Here is a 19,032-nt window from a genome sequence, read left to right as displayed (position 1 = left end):
ACATTTACAAATGCAAAGTACTGCATATGAGTAGCAGAACACCAGAGTACATTCACACATGAGGAGTTATTAAGGATTGAAAATGCCAGAAGGTTATCAAATTGTAGAAGAGTGCTTAATGATTTTGTAATAACTGAGAGCAAAGTGGAGGAGAAATTTTTGCAGTTAAACATAAGAAAGGCACCTGGAGTGGATGGGATCTATCCAGTTATATTAAAGGAGGTGGCAAAGGAAGTAATCAAACCCTTAGCCATAATTATGAGAGCAACCTTGGACTCGGGAGGTCCTTACAGACTGGAGATGTGCAAATGTATCCCCAGTTCAAAAAGGGGATGCTTGAGTGGAAGAAGACAGAGGGAACTAATGTTATTAGTGGAATCCCCAAGGGTGCAAATGCAGATGCTAACTGGTCTATAATTACTCGTGTAATTACAGACCAGTTAGTTAAACTTCTGTTCCAGGTAAAATAATGGAGTCACTGGTTAAAGATGCATTTCAGGATCATCTAGACAATACTGCAGCAATAATCAGACACAGCATGGGTTTGTTAAGGGAAAGTCTTGTCTTTCAAATTTGATTGGATATTATGATGTGGTTACAAAGGAACTGAATGCAAAAAATAATTTTGATATCATATACTTGGATTTCAGGAAAGCTTTTGACATTGTTGCACATGGAAGATTACTGTACAAATTGGAGCAGAATGGCATTAAGGGTAAGTTGCAGCAATGGATAAAAGGATGGTTGAGTGGGAGAAGACAGGTGGTGGTAGTAATCAATAGGTGCTTCTCTTTGTGGACTAATGTTGTTAGTGTTGTCCCACAGGGTTCGGTGTTGTTTTGTATATTTATCAATGATATTGATCGAGGTATATCAAGCTTAGTGTTGAAGTTTGCAGATGATACAAAGGTTCGCAGGGTTGTTAATGACAGTAATGGCAGTGTGCTAATGCAAAAGGATCTAAAAAATTTTGGAAGATGAGCTGAGAAGTGGCAACTGAAGTTTAACAAGTGTAACCCCAGAGGAACGTACCAGCTGTGTGGTACTACACTTAAGATGGTAGAAAATGAAAAAGACCTGGGATTAATTGTACAGTCAGATATGAAGTTTTCTGAGCAATGCAAACAGGCTGCTAGGGCAGTTCATGGGGTTTTGTCAATGATATATAGGAATTTTGCTAGCAGGGAAAAGGAGGTGATTGTCCCTCTGTATAAGGCAATGGTCAGGCCACGCCTAGAGTACTGCGTACAGGTCTGGAAGCCTGATTTTAGGAAGGAGGTAGATTTGCTTGAGCATGTACAGAGAAGGGCAACAAGAATGGTGAGGGGAAGGAAGGGCTCCTCTTACCAAGAGAGAGAGAGAGACTTAAGTTCTGCAAATTGCAGTGGCTGGAGTCTACGCACCTGCGAGTTGATCTGACTAAATTGAATAAGGCCTTGAATTGGTTGAGCACGCCAAATTCTGATGGGATTCTTCCACTTGTTCGGATTACGCACCTATGGGGGCATAAATTCAAATTGAGGAAAGACTGATGTAGAACAGATGTGCAGAAATTTGCCTTTAGCCAGCAGGTGGTTAATTGCTGGAACAAACTTCCATCTGTTGTTGTGGAAGTTGATGGCTTAAATAAATTTAACGAGGAACTGGACAAACATTTAGAAGGAATGGTTGTGTGAATTTTTTTTTTTTTGGCTGATGCCGAATAAGCTCATACACTTGCTTTCTTGCATCACATGCCACTACTACTACTAGTAACCTACCAACTGTGTACTACACTCGGGTAGTGGAGAATGAAAAGAACCTGGGGGGTAATTGTGCAGTCACATATATTTTTCACTGGAATTTTGCTAGTAAGGATGGGGAGGTGATTATTTCCTCTGTATAAGGCAATGGTCAGGCCACACTGTGAGTACTGCATGGAGGTCTGGAGGCCTCATTTCAAGAAGGATGTAGAGATGCTGGAACGCATACAGAGAAGGGCAACAAGATTGGTGAATGGAACAAAGGGATGCTCTTACGAAGAAAGGCTTAAGTTTTGCAAATTACAGTTTCTGGAGACTAGGCACCAGCGAGGTGATCTGATAGAGGTGTATAAAGCCTTTAATGGTTTGAGCATGCTCAATGCTGATGGGATTCTTCCTCTTGCTCAGAATTATCACCTGAGAGGGCATAAATTCAAATTGAGGAAAGACAGATGTAGGATAGACATGAGGAAATTTGCCTTTAGCCAGCGGGTGGTTGGTTGGTGGAACAGACTTCCATCCCTTGTCGTGGAAGTTGATAGCCTAAATAAACTTAAGGCTCAGCTGGACAGGTATTTTGAACGAACAGAGGGGTGAAGTGGAAGTGGTTTTTTTTTTTTGTTTTTTTTATTTATTTATTTATTATTTATGTTTTTTTTTGGCTGATGCTGCATAAGTTTGCTTTCTTGCATCAAATGCCTCTACTAATGCTAATGCTAATATCATTGATAAATATACAAAATAACAGTGGTCCCAACACCGAACCCTGAGAGACACTAATAACATTAGTCCACGTAGAGCAGTATCCATTGATTACCACTCTCTGATCCCTAGAATTGAAGTTAAACTAATAGATCTGTAATTACTCATGTCAACCTTTGATCATCCTTTGTGAATTGGAGATACATTTGTACATCTTCAGTCCATGGGGACTTCCTCCGAGTCCAAGGATGTTCTCATAATTATTGCTAAGGGTTTGCTTACATCTTTTGCCATCTCCTTTAATATAACTGGATAGATCCCTTCTAACCCAGGTGCCTTTCTTAAGTTTTACTTCAACAATCTCTCCTCCACTTTGCCCTCAGTTATTACAAAATCATTTAAATCCCTGTTAGAATTTGATAAACATCTGTTCCTCTCCTTGAATAAGTCCTCATATGTGAATGTAGATGCATTTAGTTTGGCAGCTATGTGAGAATGATCATCTGTAATCAAACCATTGATATCAAATGGACCAATTCATCACTTTCCTTTTAGAGTTTATATAAGTAAAAAAGTCTTTGCTGTTTTTCTTTGCATCTTTTGCCAAAGGTTTTTCATAATCTGCATTCGCTTGCTGAACCTTCTTTGTGACTTGATTACAGACTAGCTTGTATCTACCATAGGCTTCTGTGTTACCTGACAATTTATGTGCATCCCATGCATTTTTCTTCTATGCCTTACAGGTCTCATTATTTCATCTGACATCCATTTGGGCCTAAACCTAGAGTAGTATTTCTTAGTTGGAAAAAAAACACCCAGTAGCTTCCAAAATTACTTCCTTTAAATACTACCCATTTAGAATTTGCTGTTGGTAACCTCATCAGTTGGTTCCACTGTATAGAACTTAAAAAATCTCTCAGACCAAGGTAGCCAGCCACCTTTACGAAAGCAAAACCCTTCCCTTTACCCTGATGGTAGTTACATCTTTAAGTAAATCCCACATCAGTACACCATGATCACTGTCTCCTAGTGGTTCCTTTATTTGTAAATTCTTAATGCATTAATAATCACTGCTGGTAATCTGATCTAGAGTGTTACTCCCTCTCGTTGCCTCTCGAATGTGGTGCTGTAGAAAACAATCATCCAATAAATCCACAAAAGCCTTGCTAGTATGCAAGTGACCAAGCCGCAAGTTCAAGTCTATATCTGGGAAGTTAAAATCCTCCATTATAAGACACTGTAATTTAACGGCCCACTTTTGCTTTCCCAGTGCTTATGTCACACCAAGCTGACTCAACATTGCCCTGTCCATCTATGTCAGCTGGATGCACTCCCTTAGATTTTGTGTGTTTCTTAACTAACGGCATAAACTTCCTCTCTTCCTATCCTGTCTAACCTTTCTGTACACATTTTTACCCCCAATTCCAATTCTGCATCCCTTATATCTGACAGAAACCATTTCTCTGATATCCCAACAATATCAGCTTTGGATGTATTAACGCACACTTCAAATTCATCAAATTTATTAACTATGCTCCTAGCATTGTTGTACATGTACCTGTTCCTACTCTTTGTTACTCTAACACAGCCCATGTATTTACTTGTTTCATGACTCCTAGCAGTTCCTGAAATCCCCAGCAACTTGCTTTCCGGACTGCTGCTCATTCCGAAAAAAGCAGTGCAAGAATCATTTCCACCTCTACCTGCGGCTACTGTTAATCTATTAGTCTGTGAACCCCCCCCCCCCAAGCTGGCTGTTTTCCGACCCACCTAAGATTGCCTCGATAGCATCAGCAAATATTCTTGCACCCTTTCTCTTTAAGTGTATCCCATTCCTGTAGATGCAATCTCTCCTGTTAACAACCACAGACCACACTGAGAAAAATTCTTCAACCTGTGCCTTGCACAATCTTTCCAAGGCCATATTGATTGACAAGGCTCTCTTATCATATACTCCCTACTATCGTGTCTCGGCAGGATTACAGACACTTTCAAATTTAACCCTAACTCATGACTTTTTTCAACATTGACCTGTACTTGCTATGTAAATCTGCAGATCTTCTACACTTAAAGTCATTAGTGAAAAAATGTACAACAATATCAGCTTTTGTGCCCTTAAAAGATGATATCTGCTCTACAACATCATCAACTTTTGCCCCTGATAGACATACCCTGGTCCTATTCCAGCTGTTGTTAGGCTAACTTCTGTTCCAGTCAAAATATCGGAGTCACTGGAAAAAGGAAGCAAGGAGGATCATTTAGATAAGACTGCAGTTAAAGTTCAGAAACAGCCTGGGTTTGTTAAGGGGAAGTCTTGTCTGACTAATTTGATTGGATACTATGATATGGTCACAAAGGAACTGTGACTATACCATATCACTGGATCCAAAAAAATAAGCTACAATGGATAAACGGATGGTTGAGAGAGAGAGAGAGAGGGAGAGAGAGAGAGAGAGAATGGTAATCAATTGACACTGCTCTTCATGGACTAATGTTATTAGCAGAGTACCCCCTGAGTTCAGTGTTGAGCCCATTGTTGTTTTCTGTATTTAGCACTGATATTGACGAAGGTATATTAGGGTATATCTAAGTTTGCAGACGATACAAAGTTTGGCAGGGTTGTTAATAACAGTAATGACAGTATTCTACTGCAACCAGATCTGAAAAAGTTGAGCAGGTGGGCTGAAAAGTGGCAACTGAAGTTTAACATTGACAAATGTAAAGTGCTGTATATGGATAGCAGTAACCCCAGATTAACATATCAACTGCGTGATACCACACTCAGAGTAGTGAAGAATGTAAAGGACCTTATGAGAGCATCCTTGGACTCAGGGGAGGTTTCCACAGACTGGAGATGTGTAAATATATCCCCAATTCGCAAAGGGGGATCGAAGGGTGACACGAGTAATTACAGACCAGTTAGTTAAACTTCTGTTCCAGGTAAAATAATGGAGTTACTGGTTAAAGATGCATTGCAGGATAATCTAGACAATACTGCAGCAATAATCAGACACAGCATGGGTTTGTTAAGGGAAAGTCTTGTCTGACAAATTTGATAGGATATTATGATGTGGTTACAAAGGAACTGGATGCAAAAAATAATTTTGATATCATATATTTGGATTTCAGGAAAGCTTTTGACACTGTTGGCCATGAAAGAGTATTGTACAAATTGGAGCAGAATGGTATTAAGGGTAAGTTGCTACAATGGATAAAAAGATGGTTAAGTGGGAGAAGACAGAGGGTGGTAATTAATGGTTGCTGCTCTTCATGGACTAATGTTATTAGTGGAGTCCCACAGGGTTCGGTGTTGGGTCCACTGTTGTTTTGTATATTTATCAATGATATTGATGAAGGTATATCAGGCTTAATGTTGAAGTTTTCAGATGATACAAAGGTTAGCAGGGTTGTTAATGACAGTAATGGCAGTGTATTACTGCAACAGGATCTAGATAATTTGGGCAGATGGGCTAAGGAGTGGCAACTGAAGTTTAACCTTGAAAAATGCAAAGTACTGCATTTGTAGAAGTAACCCCAGAGAAATGTACCAACTGTGTGGTACTACACTTAAGATGGTAGAAAATGAAAAAGACCTGGGAGTAATTGTGCAGGCAGATATGAAGTTTTCTGAGCAATGCAGACAGGCTGCCTTTGTAACGGCATCATAATATCCTGTCATGTCAATGATATAGAGGAATTTTGCTTGCAGGGAAAAGGAGGTGATTATCCCTCTGTATAAGGCAATGGTCAGGCCACGCCTTGAGTACTGCATACAGGTCTGGAGGCCTCATTTTAGGAAGGATGTAGATTTACTTGAGCGTGTACAGAGAGGGGCAACAAGATTGGTGAGGGGAATGAAAGGATCCTCTTACCAAGAGAGGCTTAAGTTCTGAAAATTGCAGTGGCTGGAGACTAGGCACCTGCACAATGATCTGATTGAGGTGTATAAGATCTTGAATGGGTTGAGCATGCTGAATTCTGATGGGATCCTTCCACTTGTTCAGATTACGAACCTAAGGTGGCATAAATTCAAATTAAGAAAGGGCATATGTAGAATAGATGTGCAGAAATTTGCCTTTAGCCAACGGGTGGTTAATTGCCGGAACAAACTTCCATCTGTCATTGTGAAAGTTTGATAGGTTGAATAAATTTAAGGAGGAACTGGACAGGCATTTGGAGGAAATGGTGTGATTTTTTTTATTTTTTTTTGGCTGATGCTGCATAAGCTCATACACTTGCTTTCTTGCATCACATGCCACTACTACTACTACCTGGTGGTTAATTGTGCAGTCAGATATGACATTTTCCGAGCAGTGTAGACAGGCTAAAAGAGCTGTTCATGGTGTCTTGTCAATGATATACAGGAATTTTGCTAGCAGAGATAAGGAGATGATTGTCCTCTTGTATAAGGCAATGGTCAGGCCACTCCTTGAGTACTGTATTCAGGTGTGGAGGTCTCATTTTAGGAAGTATGTAAAAGCTGCTGGAAAGAGAAGGGCAACGATATTGGCAAGTGGAACAGAGGGATGCTGTTATCAAGAAAGGCTTAAGTTCTGCAAATTGCAACTTCTGGAGACTAGGCACCTGCGAAGTGATCTAATTAAGGTATAAAAGGCCTTGAACGGTTTGAGCAACTCAATGGTGACGGGATTCTTTCTCTTGCTCAGGTTACTCACCTGAAGGGGCATAAATTCAATTTGAGGAAAGACAATTGTAGAATAGATCTGCAGAAAGTTGCCTTTTGCCAGCAGGTGGTTGATAGTTGGAACAAACTTCCATCTGTTATAGTGTAGATCAACAACTTAACTAAGTTCAAGGCAGAACTAGACACATTTGGAGTGATTGGATGGATGAAATGGGAAGGGTTTTTTTTGGCTTATGCTTGCTTTCTTACATCATATGCCTCTACTAATGCTAATGCAAAAATTTTGGAAGTTAACCCGTAATCAGTCATGCAAAATGAAATTCCTCTGTGGGAATTATAGTAGGAATGTGAAAAATCCGCAAAAATAATTCAGAATTGTTCAATTTTTTTGATGCTAGTTTTAATTTCAATCTTTTCTAAGCACACTATGAAAAATCCACATTTTATTTAAAAATAAATTTTTAATTAATTTTTGAAATTTAAAACTCCCCTGCTGGTGAGCAAAATCAAATTGAAAACAGCACACTGTAACAAACACCTGCAGTTAGATCCCAGCCCAGCCTCTCAATAACAAGAGTGCTCATTGGATGAAATGTGAAGAGTGTACATCAACAGTTTGATTCTAGAATATAGAATATGCATGAATGTCATGAAACCAGAGACTGGGAGAAAGAGTGTGGCTGTAATGCCAATCAACACACTGCATTTAATTAGGTTTAACATAATTCATGAATTTTTATTAATTGTGCAATAATTAACAGAGATTTTTTGAAATTTTCATTGCAGAAATCAAAGAAAACAGCTATTGTGAGTTTCAACTGTGTGCGTAGAGTAGATTAAGCATGAATTGTTGAGGTCTTTTTGACCTTGTGCACCTGACTCCAGGTTAAATTCCCCCTTTATAAGCCATTGTGATTTATTGCCCCAATCTCGTTCTGTTCCACTTATCCTTTTTGCACAATATAATTTTCATTTTCTTGACAGTACAATCACTGACAATAGCTATTTCCCATGGGACCATTGCTTTCTGTCTTTGGGGATACAGCTGTGCTCTCCAATGCAGAAGTGTAGGCTCTAGTGTTGAGCTGTGCATCTGAGTGCTTGATCAACCCTTTTCTTCAAACTCTCATAATCACTCATTAGAATGCTAAATTTGTACTTAATCTTCTTTCATTCTTTGCAACAAAAACATACAGAGGAAACTCCCCCACTTTGACCCTATCTTTCCCTGCTACAAATAGTTTTGCAAACATTTGTTTGACATGCATGCAATAAACTTTGTCCTGGAACTTAATTGTCAGACTGTGTGTGTGTGTGTGTGTGTGTGTGTGTGTGTGTGTGTGTGTGTGTGTGTGTGTGTGTGTGTGTGTGTGTGTGTGTGTGTGTGTGTGTGTGTGTTTTCTAGTTCTAAGATACATTTAAATCTAGGTTGAAAAGAATTAAATGTATTTTTAGCATAAGGACAAATGCTAAGGTTTAGGTCCTCAGATTGGGATCATTTAGGAGTGGTTAAAAGAGCAGCATTCCCACAATAAAAGAAGTGGCAGATGCCACTTCCGTCTCTTCTCACTTTTGTCACTAATCAAGAAAATTTCAGAATCCAGAATGGGTTTGGATTGGAGATTATCCCATATCTTTTGTATATTTTTAATGCTGTGTGTGATATGCACATATGATATTAGAATAACATTTTTTTTTTCATTTTTCTGTTACATGTGAAAATAAAATGTATGTTTTTTTTTTTTTTTTTTTTCTTTTAATGATAGGAGACAGCTAGTATTGAAGTATCAATTTGGGATGGATTGTTTTCTAGTGAAGAATGTCCACCATTACCTGTAAGTATTAATATTAGCATTAGTAGAGGCATATGATGCAAGAAAGCAAACTTATATAGCATCAGACAAAAAAAAAAAAAAAAAAAAAAACTTTTCCATTTCACCCATCCAGTGACTCCAAAAGTTTGTCTAGTTCAGCCTTGAATTTATTTAAACTGTCGACTTCCACAACGACAGATGGCAGTTTGTACCAGCAATCAACCCCACTGGAAAGGCAAAGTTCTCCACATTTATTCTACAACTGTCTTTCCTCAGTTTGAATCTGTGCTCCCTCAGGTGTGTAATCCGAGTAAGAGAAAGAATCCCATTTAGCAATGAGCTTGCTCAAACCATTCAAGGCCTTATACACCTCATTCAGATCACCTCACAGGCACCTATTCTCCAGACTCTGCAATTTACAGAACTTAAACCTTTCTTGGTAACAGTAACCCTTTGTTCCATTCACTAATCTCGTTGCCCTTCTCTGTACTCTTTCCAGCAGATCTACATCCTTCTTAAAATGAGGCCTCTGGACTTGTATAGAGTACTTAAGGTGGCCTGACCATTGCCTTATACAAGGGGATAATAATCGCCTCCTTATCTCTACTAGAAAAATTCCTGTATATTATTGACAAGACACCATGAGCTACTCTTGCCGCCTGTTTGCACTGCTCAGAAAAGTTTTTATCTGACTGCACAATTACTCCCATTTTTTTTCATTCTCCACTAACCTGAGTGTAGTACCACACAGTTGATATGTTACTCTAGGGTTACTGCTAGCCATACACAGAATTTTGCCTTCGTCAATGTTAAACTTCAGTTGCCACCTCTCACCCCATCTGCTCAACTTTTCCAGATCCTGTTGCAATAGCGTACTGTCCTTGCTGTGATTATCAACCGTACCAACCTTCGTCTTGTCTGTGAGCATTGTAGACAGATTGTAAGGAAGGCCCATGTTGTCCTTTCCATGATTTATCGAACATTTGCTAGTAGAGATAAGGATGTTGTAATCCTATTATATAAGGGTATTGTTAGACCAAACACTTGGAATACTGTGTTGAAGTGTGGAGACCGCACCTAAAAAGTGACATCGAGCTTCTCGAAAAGGTCCAGAGACAGGTAACTCATCTGATGATATTGGCAAAGGGATGTTCTTATGAGGAAAGGCTGAATATGTGGGTTGCACAGCTTGAAAACTAGGCACCTTAGAGGTGACTTGACTGAGGTGTTTAAGACTCTGAGAGGCAATATTAAAATGAATGAGGATGAAATTTTCACAGTTATAAATTATTCTAGAACTAGGGAGCATAAATTCAAGTTATAGGGAAAGATGGTTAGACTGGATTGCAGGAAGTTTTATTTTAGCAAGCAAGTTATAAATTACTGTATTAAGTTATCTACGTGGGTTGTTGATGCTGACAGTTTGGAGAAATTCAAAGGTCAGCTGAATAGTTCGTTACCTATGGGAGGAGGGAAATGCATAATGTTGTCTATTTCCTTTTCTCTTATTATTATTTATTAATTATTTATTTTATTACAGAATAGTTTAGGGGTGAAGCTTCAGGTTATGTAGGGAGTTAACTAGCATACAATTAGTGCAATTGCATCATTTCTGTATGTAACCAACTACTTAAGTAGTTATAAAATGGTGTCATTAAGTATATCTCATATTGTGAATATCTTCACAATGAGTTGCCATGATATTGCACTATCTTGAATAAGTAATGCTTTGCCACAGGAGAAGACTATTATTACTTATTCTCAGCAGATACCATCACCATATGGCACCATTTCAGAACTTATTGGCTCCTCATCAGTGGGTGGGCAGGTACTCTGGTGTTGTAATGATGATAACCCAGTTGGGAAATATAACTCCACAATATGAGAGATGCCTGGTGGCGTGGAGTAATTTAGATTTCAGAATAGTTTAGGGCTGAAGCCTCAAGTGAAGTAGGGAGTTAACTAGCATACAAGTTGGTGCAATTGCATAATTTCTGTACATAGCCAACTACTTAAGTAGTTATAAATTGGCATCATTAAGTATATCTCATATTATGAATACCTTCACAACAAGTTGCCATGATATTGCACTGGGTGATGGTATCCGCTGAGAATAAGTAACAATAGTCTTCTCCTATGGTGAAGCATTACTTATTTGAGGTAATGCAATATCATGGCAAAGTGTTTTCTCGAAGCCCACAAAAATCAACTAGACGAGCTTCTTTGTAGTTAGGTATACCACAAACAACTGTTTGGAAGGTTGTTCATAACTGCCTTCACCTCCATGCCTAAAAACTGCAAATTGTGCAGGCTTTAAAGGTGAATGATAAACTCCGCCATTTCCAATTTGCTTGAGACATTTTGTCAAACGTCGAAGCTGATGAAAATTACCTTTGGAGATGGAGATTTAGCGATGCAGCAATGTTTTACATATATGGGAGGGTAAATCATCATAACTGCAGAATATGGGGATCAGAAAACCCTCACGCCATTCGAGAATATGAAAGAGATAGTCCAAAGGTGTGGTGTGCTTTGTCATGTTCGGAAGTTTTGGGGCCCTTTTTCTTTGCGGAAAAAACAGTGACAGCAGTGACCTATCTGGACATGCTACAGTTGTATCTATTACCCCAGTTAGAAAATCATCAGCCATCAAGATGGTGCACCACTACATTGGGCTCTTATTGTCCAAGAATTTCTTGACATGCATTTTCCTGGGTGCTGGGTTGGGCCTGGTCGACCGATTCTGTGGCCTCCTCGCTCACCCAATCTTACTCCACTTCATTTCTTCCTGTGGGGATACTTGAAGGACATTGTGTTAAAGACTCCTATGACCTCCCTCAATGGAATGAAGCTCAGAATTGTTGCTGCGATCGAAACAGTTACACTGAAAATACTGGAGGGAAATTGAATATTGCTTGGATAACATGTTGAAGTGTTTAGCATTCTGCAGTATTGATTCTATAGGTAATAAAACTTTTTGAGTTATAGTTACGGAAGTAACTGTAGGGAGTTTACAATTACGGAATATGAAAGCTGCTTACAGAATATGAAAACTGCTTACAGAATATGAAAGTTATTCTTTCATATTCTGTAAGCAGCTTTATTTTGTTGTTTCCAGTTAGAAAATTATAAGCCACGGAAACCCTGACAATAATTTAGAATCACCCTGTACTTAATGATGCCAATTTATAACTACTTAAGTAGTTGGCTACATACTGAAATGACAATTGCATTAACTTGTATGTTATTTATTTTATTTAATTTTATTATTATTATTATTTTATTTATTTATTTATTTATCTTTTTTTTTTGACTGGTGCAGCGTGAGCTGTTGTTGTTGTTGTTATTTGGTTTTTAGGAGCATTAGCAACTAGGGCCATATTGCTCTGGGATATGCAGTGGTCATTCCCTGACTTTCCGCATCCTCCGTATTTGGTGGTGACAGGCTCAAACCCTCGGTCTAATCAAGAAGCATGTGCTACGCACTGCTGCTCCTTCCCACCTGGCTACGGAGGCGCCTACAGCATGAGCCTTAGGCTTTATTGCACCATATGCCATTGCTAATACTAATACTAATTGTATGCCTGTGTTGAAAGACTGATTGTACGAGTTCAGTGTGTGTAGTGTAGAGGTGTTCTTGAAAGAGAAGGAGATGCTCTTGATGTCAAGGATTATCCTGTATTTTAGTTGTGAATCTGATTTAGTATCCTTCATATTCCAGACATAACGTACATAACATGGTCCCAAATTTCAGGGTCACAGCAAATACAGTAAATTTTTGCTCTATTCCCAGCATTGTCAACATGTGATTGAATGGACCATGTCCTGTTAGTAGGAATGTTACTTGAAACCCCAGAGAGAACCAGAGAAGAAATTTTGGGTCTGAAAATGTCACATTAGGTATAAATTTTTTTGGTGATGGCACCTTTTGTAGTTTCATGCCAAGTTTTGTGCCAGGTGGCATGCAGTCTCTCCATAATGTGCTTTCCCTCCCTCTTTGGATCATTTCGCATGTCTAGTTGAATTCCAAACATCTCAGTAGGGTCAGCTTTCTTTAGCTGTTGAAAAGACCCTGTTTAATAGCCTCAAGGCAGAGGGCATGAACCAGCCAGGACCTGGAGGGCCAGGGAACTAACAGTACAAGAGGCTCTCGTGACAATGAGTAGCATCACTCTTTGAACAGATTTAAGCTTTAGCTTTTTACCCGCCAAGGTGGCTTTGCTGCACCAAAGCAAACAATTGGCAAGAAAATAGCTTTGTGGATGAGAATCCACAATTCTCATCCACAAAGATTGCTATGATTGCTAGAATCACCAGACTGATTCTAGCAATCATGGCTACTTCTTGATCTTTGTGACCATGTAGACCAAATGCAGGTGTAAAGTAAGTTTCATGTTAATTATCAGACCTAGGTATTTGATTTACAGAAACAGCCCGATTGGAGCATTTGCAATCTTAATGGGGTCTAGTTAGCTGGAGGGAACTTTCTAGCAGAATAGATTTTGTCTTCTCTCTAGGTATAAGGAGCGTGTGGATTGTGGCCCAGCATTGAAGCTTTCTAAATGCTTGATTAGCCCTAGTTTCTATCTGTACTCTGGAATCTGCATGCACAACCAGCACCAGTTTGTTCATGAAGACAAGAGGCTTCATGCACTCAAGGTCAATCCCAAGGAACTTATCCAAGACAATGGACCCGAAGAAAGTACCAAAGACCAGACCTTGAGGGCAATCCCGAGTGACTCTATTGTCAGGGAAACGGGGAACATGCTTTGTAAAAAGGATAGGTGGAATAGGACCAGGGTATGTCTGCCAGGGGCAAAGGTTGATGACGTTGTAGAGCGGATATCATCTTTTAAGGGCACAAAAGGTGATATAGTTGTACACGTTGGCACTAATGATATTAAGAGTAGGAGACCGGCGGAATTACTTAGCAAGTACAGGTCACTGTTGAAAAAAAGCCGTGAATTAGGGTTGAACTTGAAAGTGTCTGCAATTCTGCCCAGACACGATAGGAGGGAGTATATGATGAGAGCCTTGTCGATCAATTCGGCCCTGGAGGGATTGTGCAAGGCTCAAGGGGTAGAATTTTTTTCAGCCTGGACTGTACTTGTTAACAGGAGAGATTGCTTCTACAGGGATGGGATACACTTAAATAGAAAGGGTGCAAGAATTTTTGCTGATGCTGTCGAGGCAGTGTTAGGTGGGTCGGAAAACTGCTAGTTGGGGGGGATACAAGGACTAATAGATTAACAGTAGCCACTGGCAGAGGTGGAAGTGATTCTTGCACTGCTTCTATTCAAATGAGCAGAAGTCTGAAAAACAAGATGCAGGATATTTCAGAGACTGCTGGTAGTCATTGCGTTACAAGTAAACACATGGGTTGTGTTAGGGTAGCTAAGAATAGAAACAGGTGCATGTATACCTGCGTGTACACCAATGCTAGGAGTTTGGTAAATAAATTTGAGGTATTGCTCAAAACATCAAAGGCAGATATTGTTGGGATATCAGAGACGTGGTGTCACACAGATATAAGTAATGCGGAACTGGAATTTGGGGAATACAATGTATATAGAAAGGATAGACAGGACAGGAGGGGAGGAGGGGTTATGCTATTAATTAAGAAACACATAAAGTCAAAGGAAGTGAAGCCAGTTGACATCGATGGACAGGGCAGTGTCGAGTCAGTTTGGTGTGACATAAGCATAGGGAAATCAAAATTGAGAGTAGGAGTGTGCTATAGGCCTAATGACTCTGATGAGTATAATAATATATTGTACAGGGAAATACAGTGGGCCAGTAAATCAGAGTGTCTTATAATGGGGGATTTTAATTTCCCAGATATTGACTGGAATTGGTGGGTTGGTCACTCGCACACTAGCAAGGCTTTTGTGGATTTATTGGATGATTGTTTTCTACATCAGCATGTTCGTGAGGCAACAAGAGGGAGCAATACTCTTGATCTGATTATCAGTAGTGATTCTTCATGCATTAAGAACCTGCAGATAAATGAACCACTAGGTGGCAGTGATCACAGTGTGTTGAAGTGGGATTTACTCAAGGAGGTAACTACCATCAGAGGTAAAGGGAAGGGTTTTTGTTTTCGTAAAGGCGACTATGATGGTCTGAGACAGTATTTAAATTCTATACAGTGGGACCAACTGATGATGTTACCAACAGCAAACTCAAAATGGGAAGCATTCAAGGAACTAATCTTGGTGGCTACCAGGCTTTACATACCAACTAAGAAATATTGTTCAAGGTTTAGGCCTAAATGGTTGTCAGATGGACTAATGAGACATGTGGCAGAGAAGAAAAATGCATGGGATACATACAAATTAATGGGTGACATGGAAGCCTATGATAGATATAAGTTGGTCTGTAACCAAGTCACAAAGGAGATTAGGCAGGCAAAGGCAGATTATGAGAAATTCTTGGCAAAGGATACAAAGAAAAACAGAAAAGAGTTCTTTACCTATTTAAACTCAAGAAGGAAAGGGATGAATCAGATTGGTCCACTGGATGTTGATGGTTCAACAGTTGAGGATTCTGCTCAGGTGGCTAACAATCTAAACGAGTATTTTGCATCTACATTCACACATGAGGAGTTATTTAGGAAGGGGAATGTCGTAGGTGAAGTAAACATTGGCAGTGAGCTGGATGATTTTGTAATAACTGAGAGGAAAGTGGAGGAGAGATTGTTGAGGATAAACATAAAAAAGGCACCTGGGGTGGATGGGATCTATCCAGTTATATTAGAGGAGGCAGCAAAGGAAGTATGCAAACCCCTAGCCATAATTATGAGAGCTTCTTTGGACTCAGGGGAGGTACCCATAGACTGGAGATGTGCAAATGTAACCCCAATTCACAAAGGAGGATCAAAGGCTGACACAGGTAATTATAGACCTGTTAGTTTAACTTCTGTTCCAGGTAAATTAATGGAGGCACTGGTTAAAGAAGCACTGCAGGATCATCTAGACAAGAATTCAGTTATAGCTCAGACGCAGCATGGTTTTGTTAAGGGCAGGTCTTGCCTGACCAATTTGATTGGATACTATGATGTAGTCACAAAAGAACTGGATGCAGGGAATAACTTTGATATTATATATTTGGATCTTAGAAAGGCTTTTGATACTGTTGCACATGGAAGACTGCTGCACAAATTGGAGCAGTGTGGCATTGGAGGCAAATTGCTGCTATGGATAAGGGGATGGTTGAGTGGCAGAAGACAGAGAGTGGTAATCAATGGACACTGCTCAACGTGGACTAATGTTATTAGTGGAGTTCCTCAAGGTTCAGTGTTGGGTCCATTGTTGTTTTCGGTGTTTATGAATGATATTGATGATGGGATATCAAGTTTAATGTCTAAGTTTGCAGATGATACAAAGGTTGGCAGGGTCGTTAAGGACACTACTGACGCTATGCTGCTGCAACAGGATCTGGAAAGGTTGAACAGATGGGCTGAGAGGTGGCAAATGAAGTTTAACATTGACAAATGTAAAGTACTACATATGGGTAACAGTAACCCCAGAGCAATGTATCAACTCTGCGGTACTACACTGACAGTGGTGGAGAATGAAAAGGACCTGGGGGTAATTGTGCAGGCAGATATGAAGTTCTCTGAGCAGTGCAGACGAGCTGCAAGAGTAGCTCATGGTGTGTTGTCAATGATATACAGGAATTTTTCTAGCAGGGATAAGGAGGTGATTATTCCCTTGTATAAGGCAATGGTTAGGCCACATCTTGAGTACTGTATACAGGTCTGGAGGCCTCATTTCAAGAAGGATGTAGAGCTGCTGGAACAGGTACAGAGAAGGGCAACAAGATTAGTAAATGGAACAAAGGGTTGCTCTTACGAAGAAAGGCTTAAGTTTTGCAAATTACTGAGTCTGGAGACTAGGCACCGGCGAGGTGATCTGATAGAGGTGTATAAGGCTTTGAATGGTTTGAGCATGCTCAATGCCAATGGGATTCTTCATCTTTCTCAGAATAATCACCTCAGAGGGCATAAATTCAAATTGAGGAAGGACGGATGTCGGATAGATGTGCGGAAATTTGCCTTTGGCCAGCGGGTGGTTGGTTGGTGGAACAGACTTCCATCACTTGTTGTTGAAGTTGATAGCCTAAACAAATTTAAAGCTCAACTGGACAGGTATTTCGAACGAACGGAGGGGTGAAATGGGAGAGGGTTTTTTTTTTTTTTTTTTGGCTGATGCTGAATAAGCTTGCTTTCTTGCATCATATGCCTCTACTAATGCTAATGCTAATCAGTTTGGTGACATGCTTGTACCTGGCAGTAATCATGACTTTTCTCTGGTTGACATAAGACTTAACCAGTGGTGAGCTGTGAATATTTTAACAATGGGCTCGCACTTTTGCTGACTTTTTGATGTGAAACATCCTTTTGGAGGGGGGGGGGGTTACCTACTGAGTAAATCTGATCGGTCACGTAAGTGACATCACTTCCATGACCGATCAGATTTACTCAGTAGGTAACCCCCCCTCCTCTCAAAAGGATGTTTCACATAAAACTATGTACCGCTCATGCTCGGCAGATGCGCGACTTTTTTGTTCTTTTTTTTACAACTAGGGAAATATAATGGATACATTTTTTTCATGATAAAATTTTAATATTGCGAATAAAAAATAACAAAAATATTTCCCATATTACAAATAACGAATTATCACAAAACATTCTAGAATATAAAAACAAATATTACATAAAAAACAAACTGTTCTAGGAAAGGTACACAAAAATCACAGATTACATGAAAAAAAATTGCACAAATATTCAAGAAAATTTTCTCTTAAAAATTGCCATATGAAATTTACTTCTTTATTAATATTGACATAACGATCCGGATCAAATTGAAGCAATGGTTTTCCATTTAGATGTATGGTCATCATAATCTGCAACGTGTTTAATTTTCAACATTATTCATTCATTTATTCACACGATATTACTCGTTAGGCTGAACGCTCGCTCAGTTTAAGCACTGCTAATCGCAATGGTTTCAAAGATATTTCTGGCTTTCTTAATTGTAAAGGGAATTTCACTCGATTTTATAGATAAACTGTCTTCGACAAAATCTCTAAAATCGTTAATTTTTATTTCATATTTAATCAGAAAACAAATTTCTTATTCAGTTTTCACAGTCTTGCCACCGAGACAAAAGTTCTTCCACAATTTCCGGTAGAATATGTTTAAAATTTCTTTCAATGGTATGATTATTTTCTTTATTTAATTTAAAATCACCCTGTTGCATTAATAACTTATCCTGGATAAAACAGTGCATTTAATAACTTGTCATGAGGTAATTTTACTGTTCTTACTTTCGATTTCGATTCCTTCAAATTCTTTCCACTTCAACATGCTTTCAATTTTAGCTTCATTTTTTTCAAAATTCCTTCAGAATTTTTCAAATTAGCAATAGCATTGATAGTTCAAATAATTAATTTATCTGCTTTTGCCATAGTTAATCTGTAAAGCTTCTGAAATGTAAGAGAGCTCCTGCAGGATGTCGATCATTAGTGCTAAATGGTTAAGAAATTCCAGATTTAAAAGTCGCTTTAACAATCCCAAATAAAAATAAATTTTCTGTTTATACTCCAGGGCGGCCACACGGTCAGAGGAGTTCACAAGGTAGAGAGAATACAAGAAACAGCACCGTATTTAGCAGTCACGGTACTTGAACCTGGGTCAAGCACCGTGACTGCTGAATACGGTGCTTGAGCCCGGGTCACTCAAGGCACATATATATATATGCACTCGCGCGCCTGACCACTGGGCTACGGCTGCCTCTGATTCAAAATGTTTGCACAATGCAGGATAATTCCCTTAACTCGCAATTACCATTCGCAAGCTACAAGCTGCTCTTCGTAGCCCAAACACACGACCGATCTTTCTAGTTTCCACATCAAGTTCTTTAGCAATCATCCTTAATTCACGCTAGTTTTTTGGAGATTGGTAATAGTTTTTTTTTAAATTATTGCCTGTATGCCATTATATTTTAGAACATTTTCTACGCAGTGAAAGGCTCAACAAAGTTTCAAAATCTGTCAACATTTCATCTTCGAAAAGTTTATGTCTTAGTTTCCTCAACCCCCCATACGTTGGTACTGTCACTAGTTC

At 39.2% G+C, this 19,032-nt stretch overlaps 1 protein-coding gene across 1 annotated transcript in view; it reads left to right on the top strand.

The window, feature by feature from the left end:
* The window catches only part of LOC150089137 (uncharacterized), a 448,517-nt gene that overhangs the window by 389,510 nt on the left and 39,975 nt on the right, over window positions 1-19,032 (top strand). Inside the window, exon 17 of the mRNA XM_090389422.1 lies at window positions 8,856-8,924. Coding sequence (XP_090245548.1) covers window positions 8,856-8,924 — 69 coding nt within the window. The remainder of the gene's footprint in view (window positions 1-8,855; window positions 8,925-19,032) is intronic.

This window comes from Mastigoproctus giganteus, chromosome 2 (genome assembly GCF_048544385.1).
Source record: "Mastigoproctus giganteus isolate SK-2022 chromosome 2, ASM4854438v1, whole genome shotgun sequence".
Taxonomy (NCBI): Eukaryota; Metazoa; Arthropoda; class Arachnida; order Uropygi; family Thelyphonidae; genus Mastigoproctus; species Mastigoproctus giganteus.
This window is presented reverse-complemented; position numbering and strand designations above follow the sequence as displayed.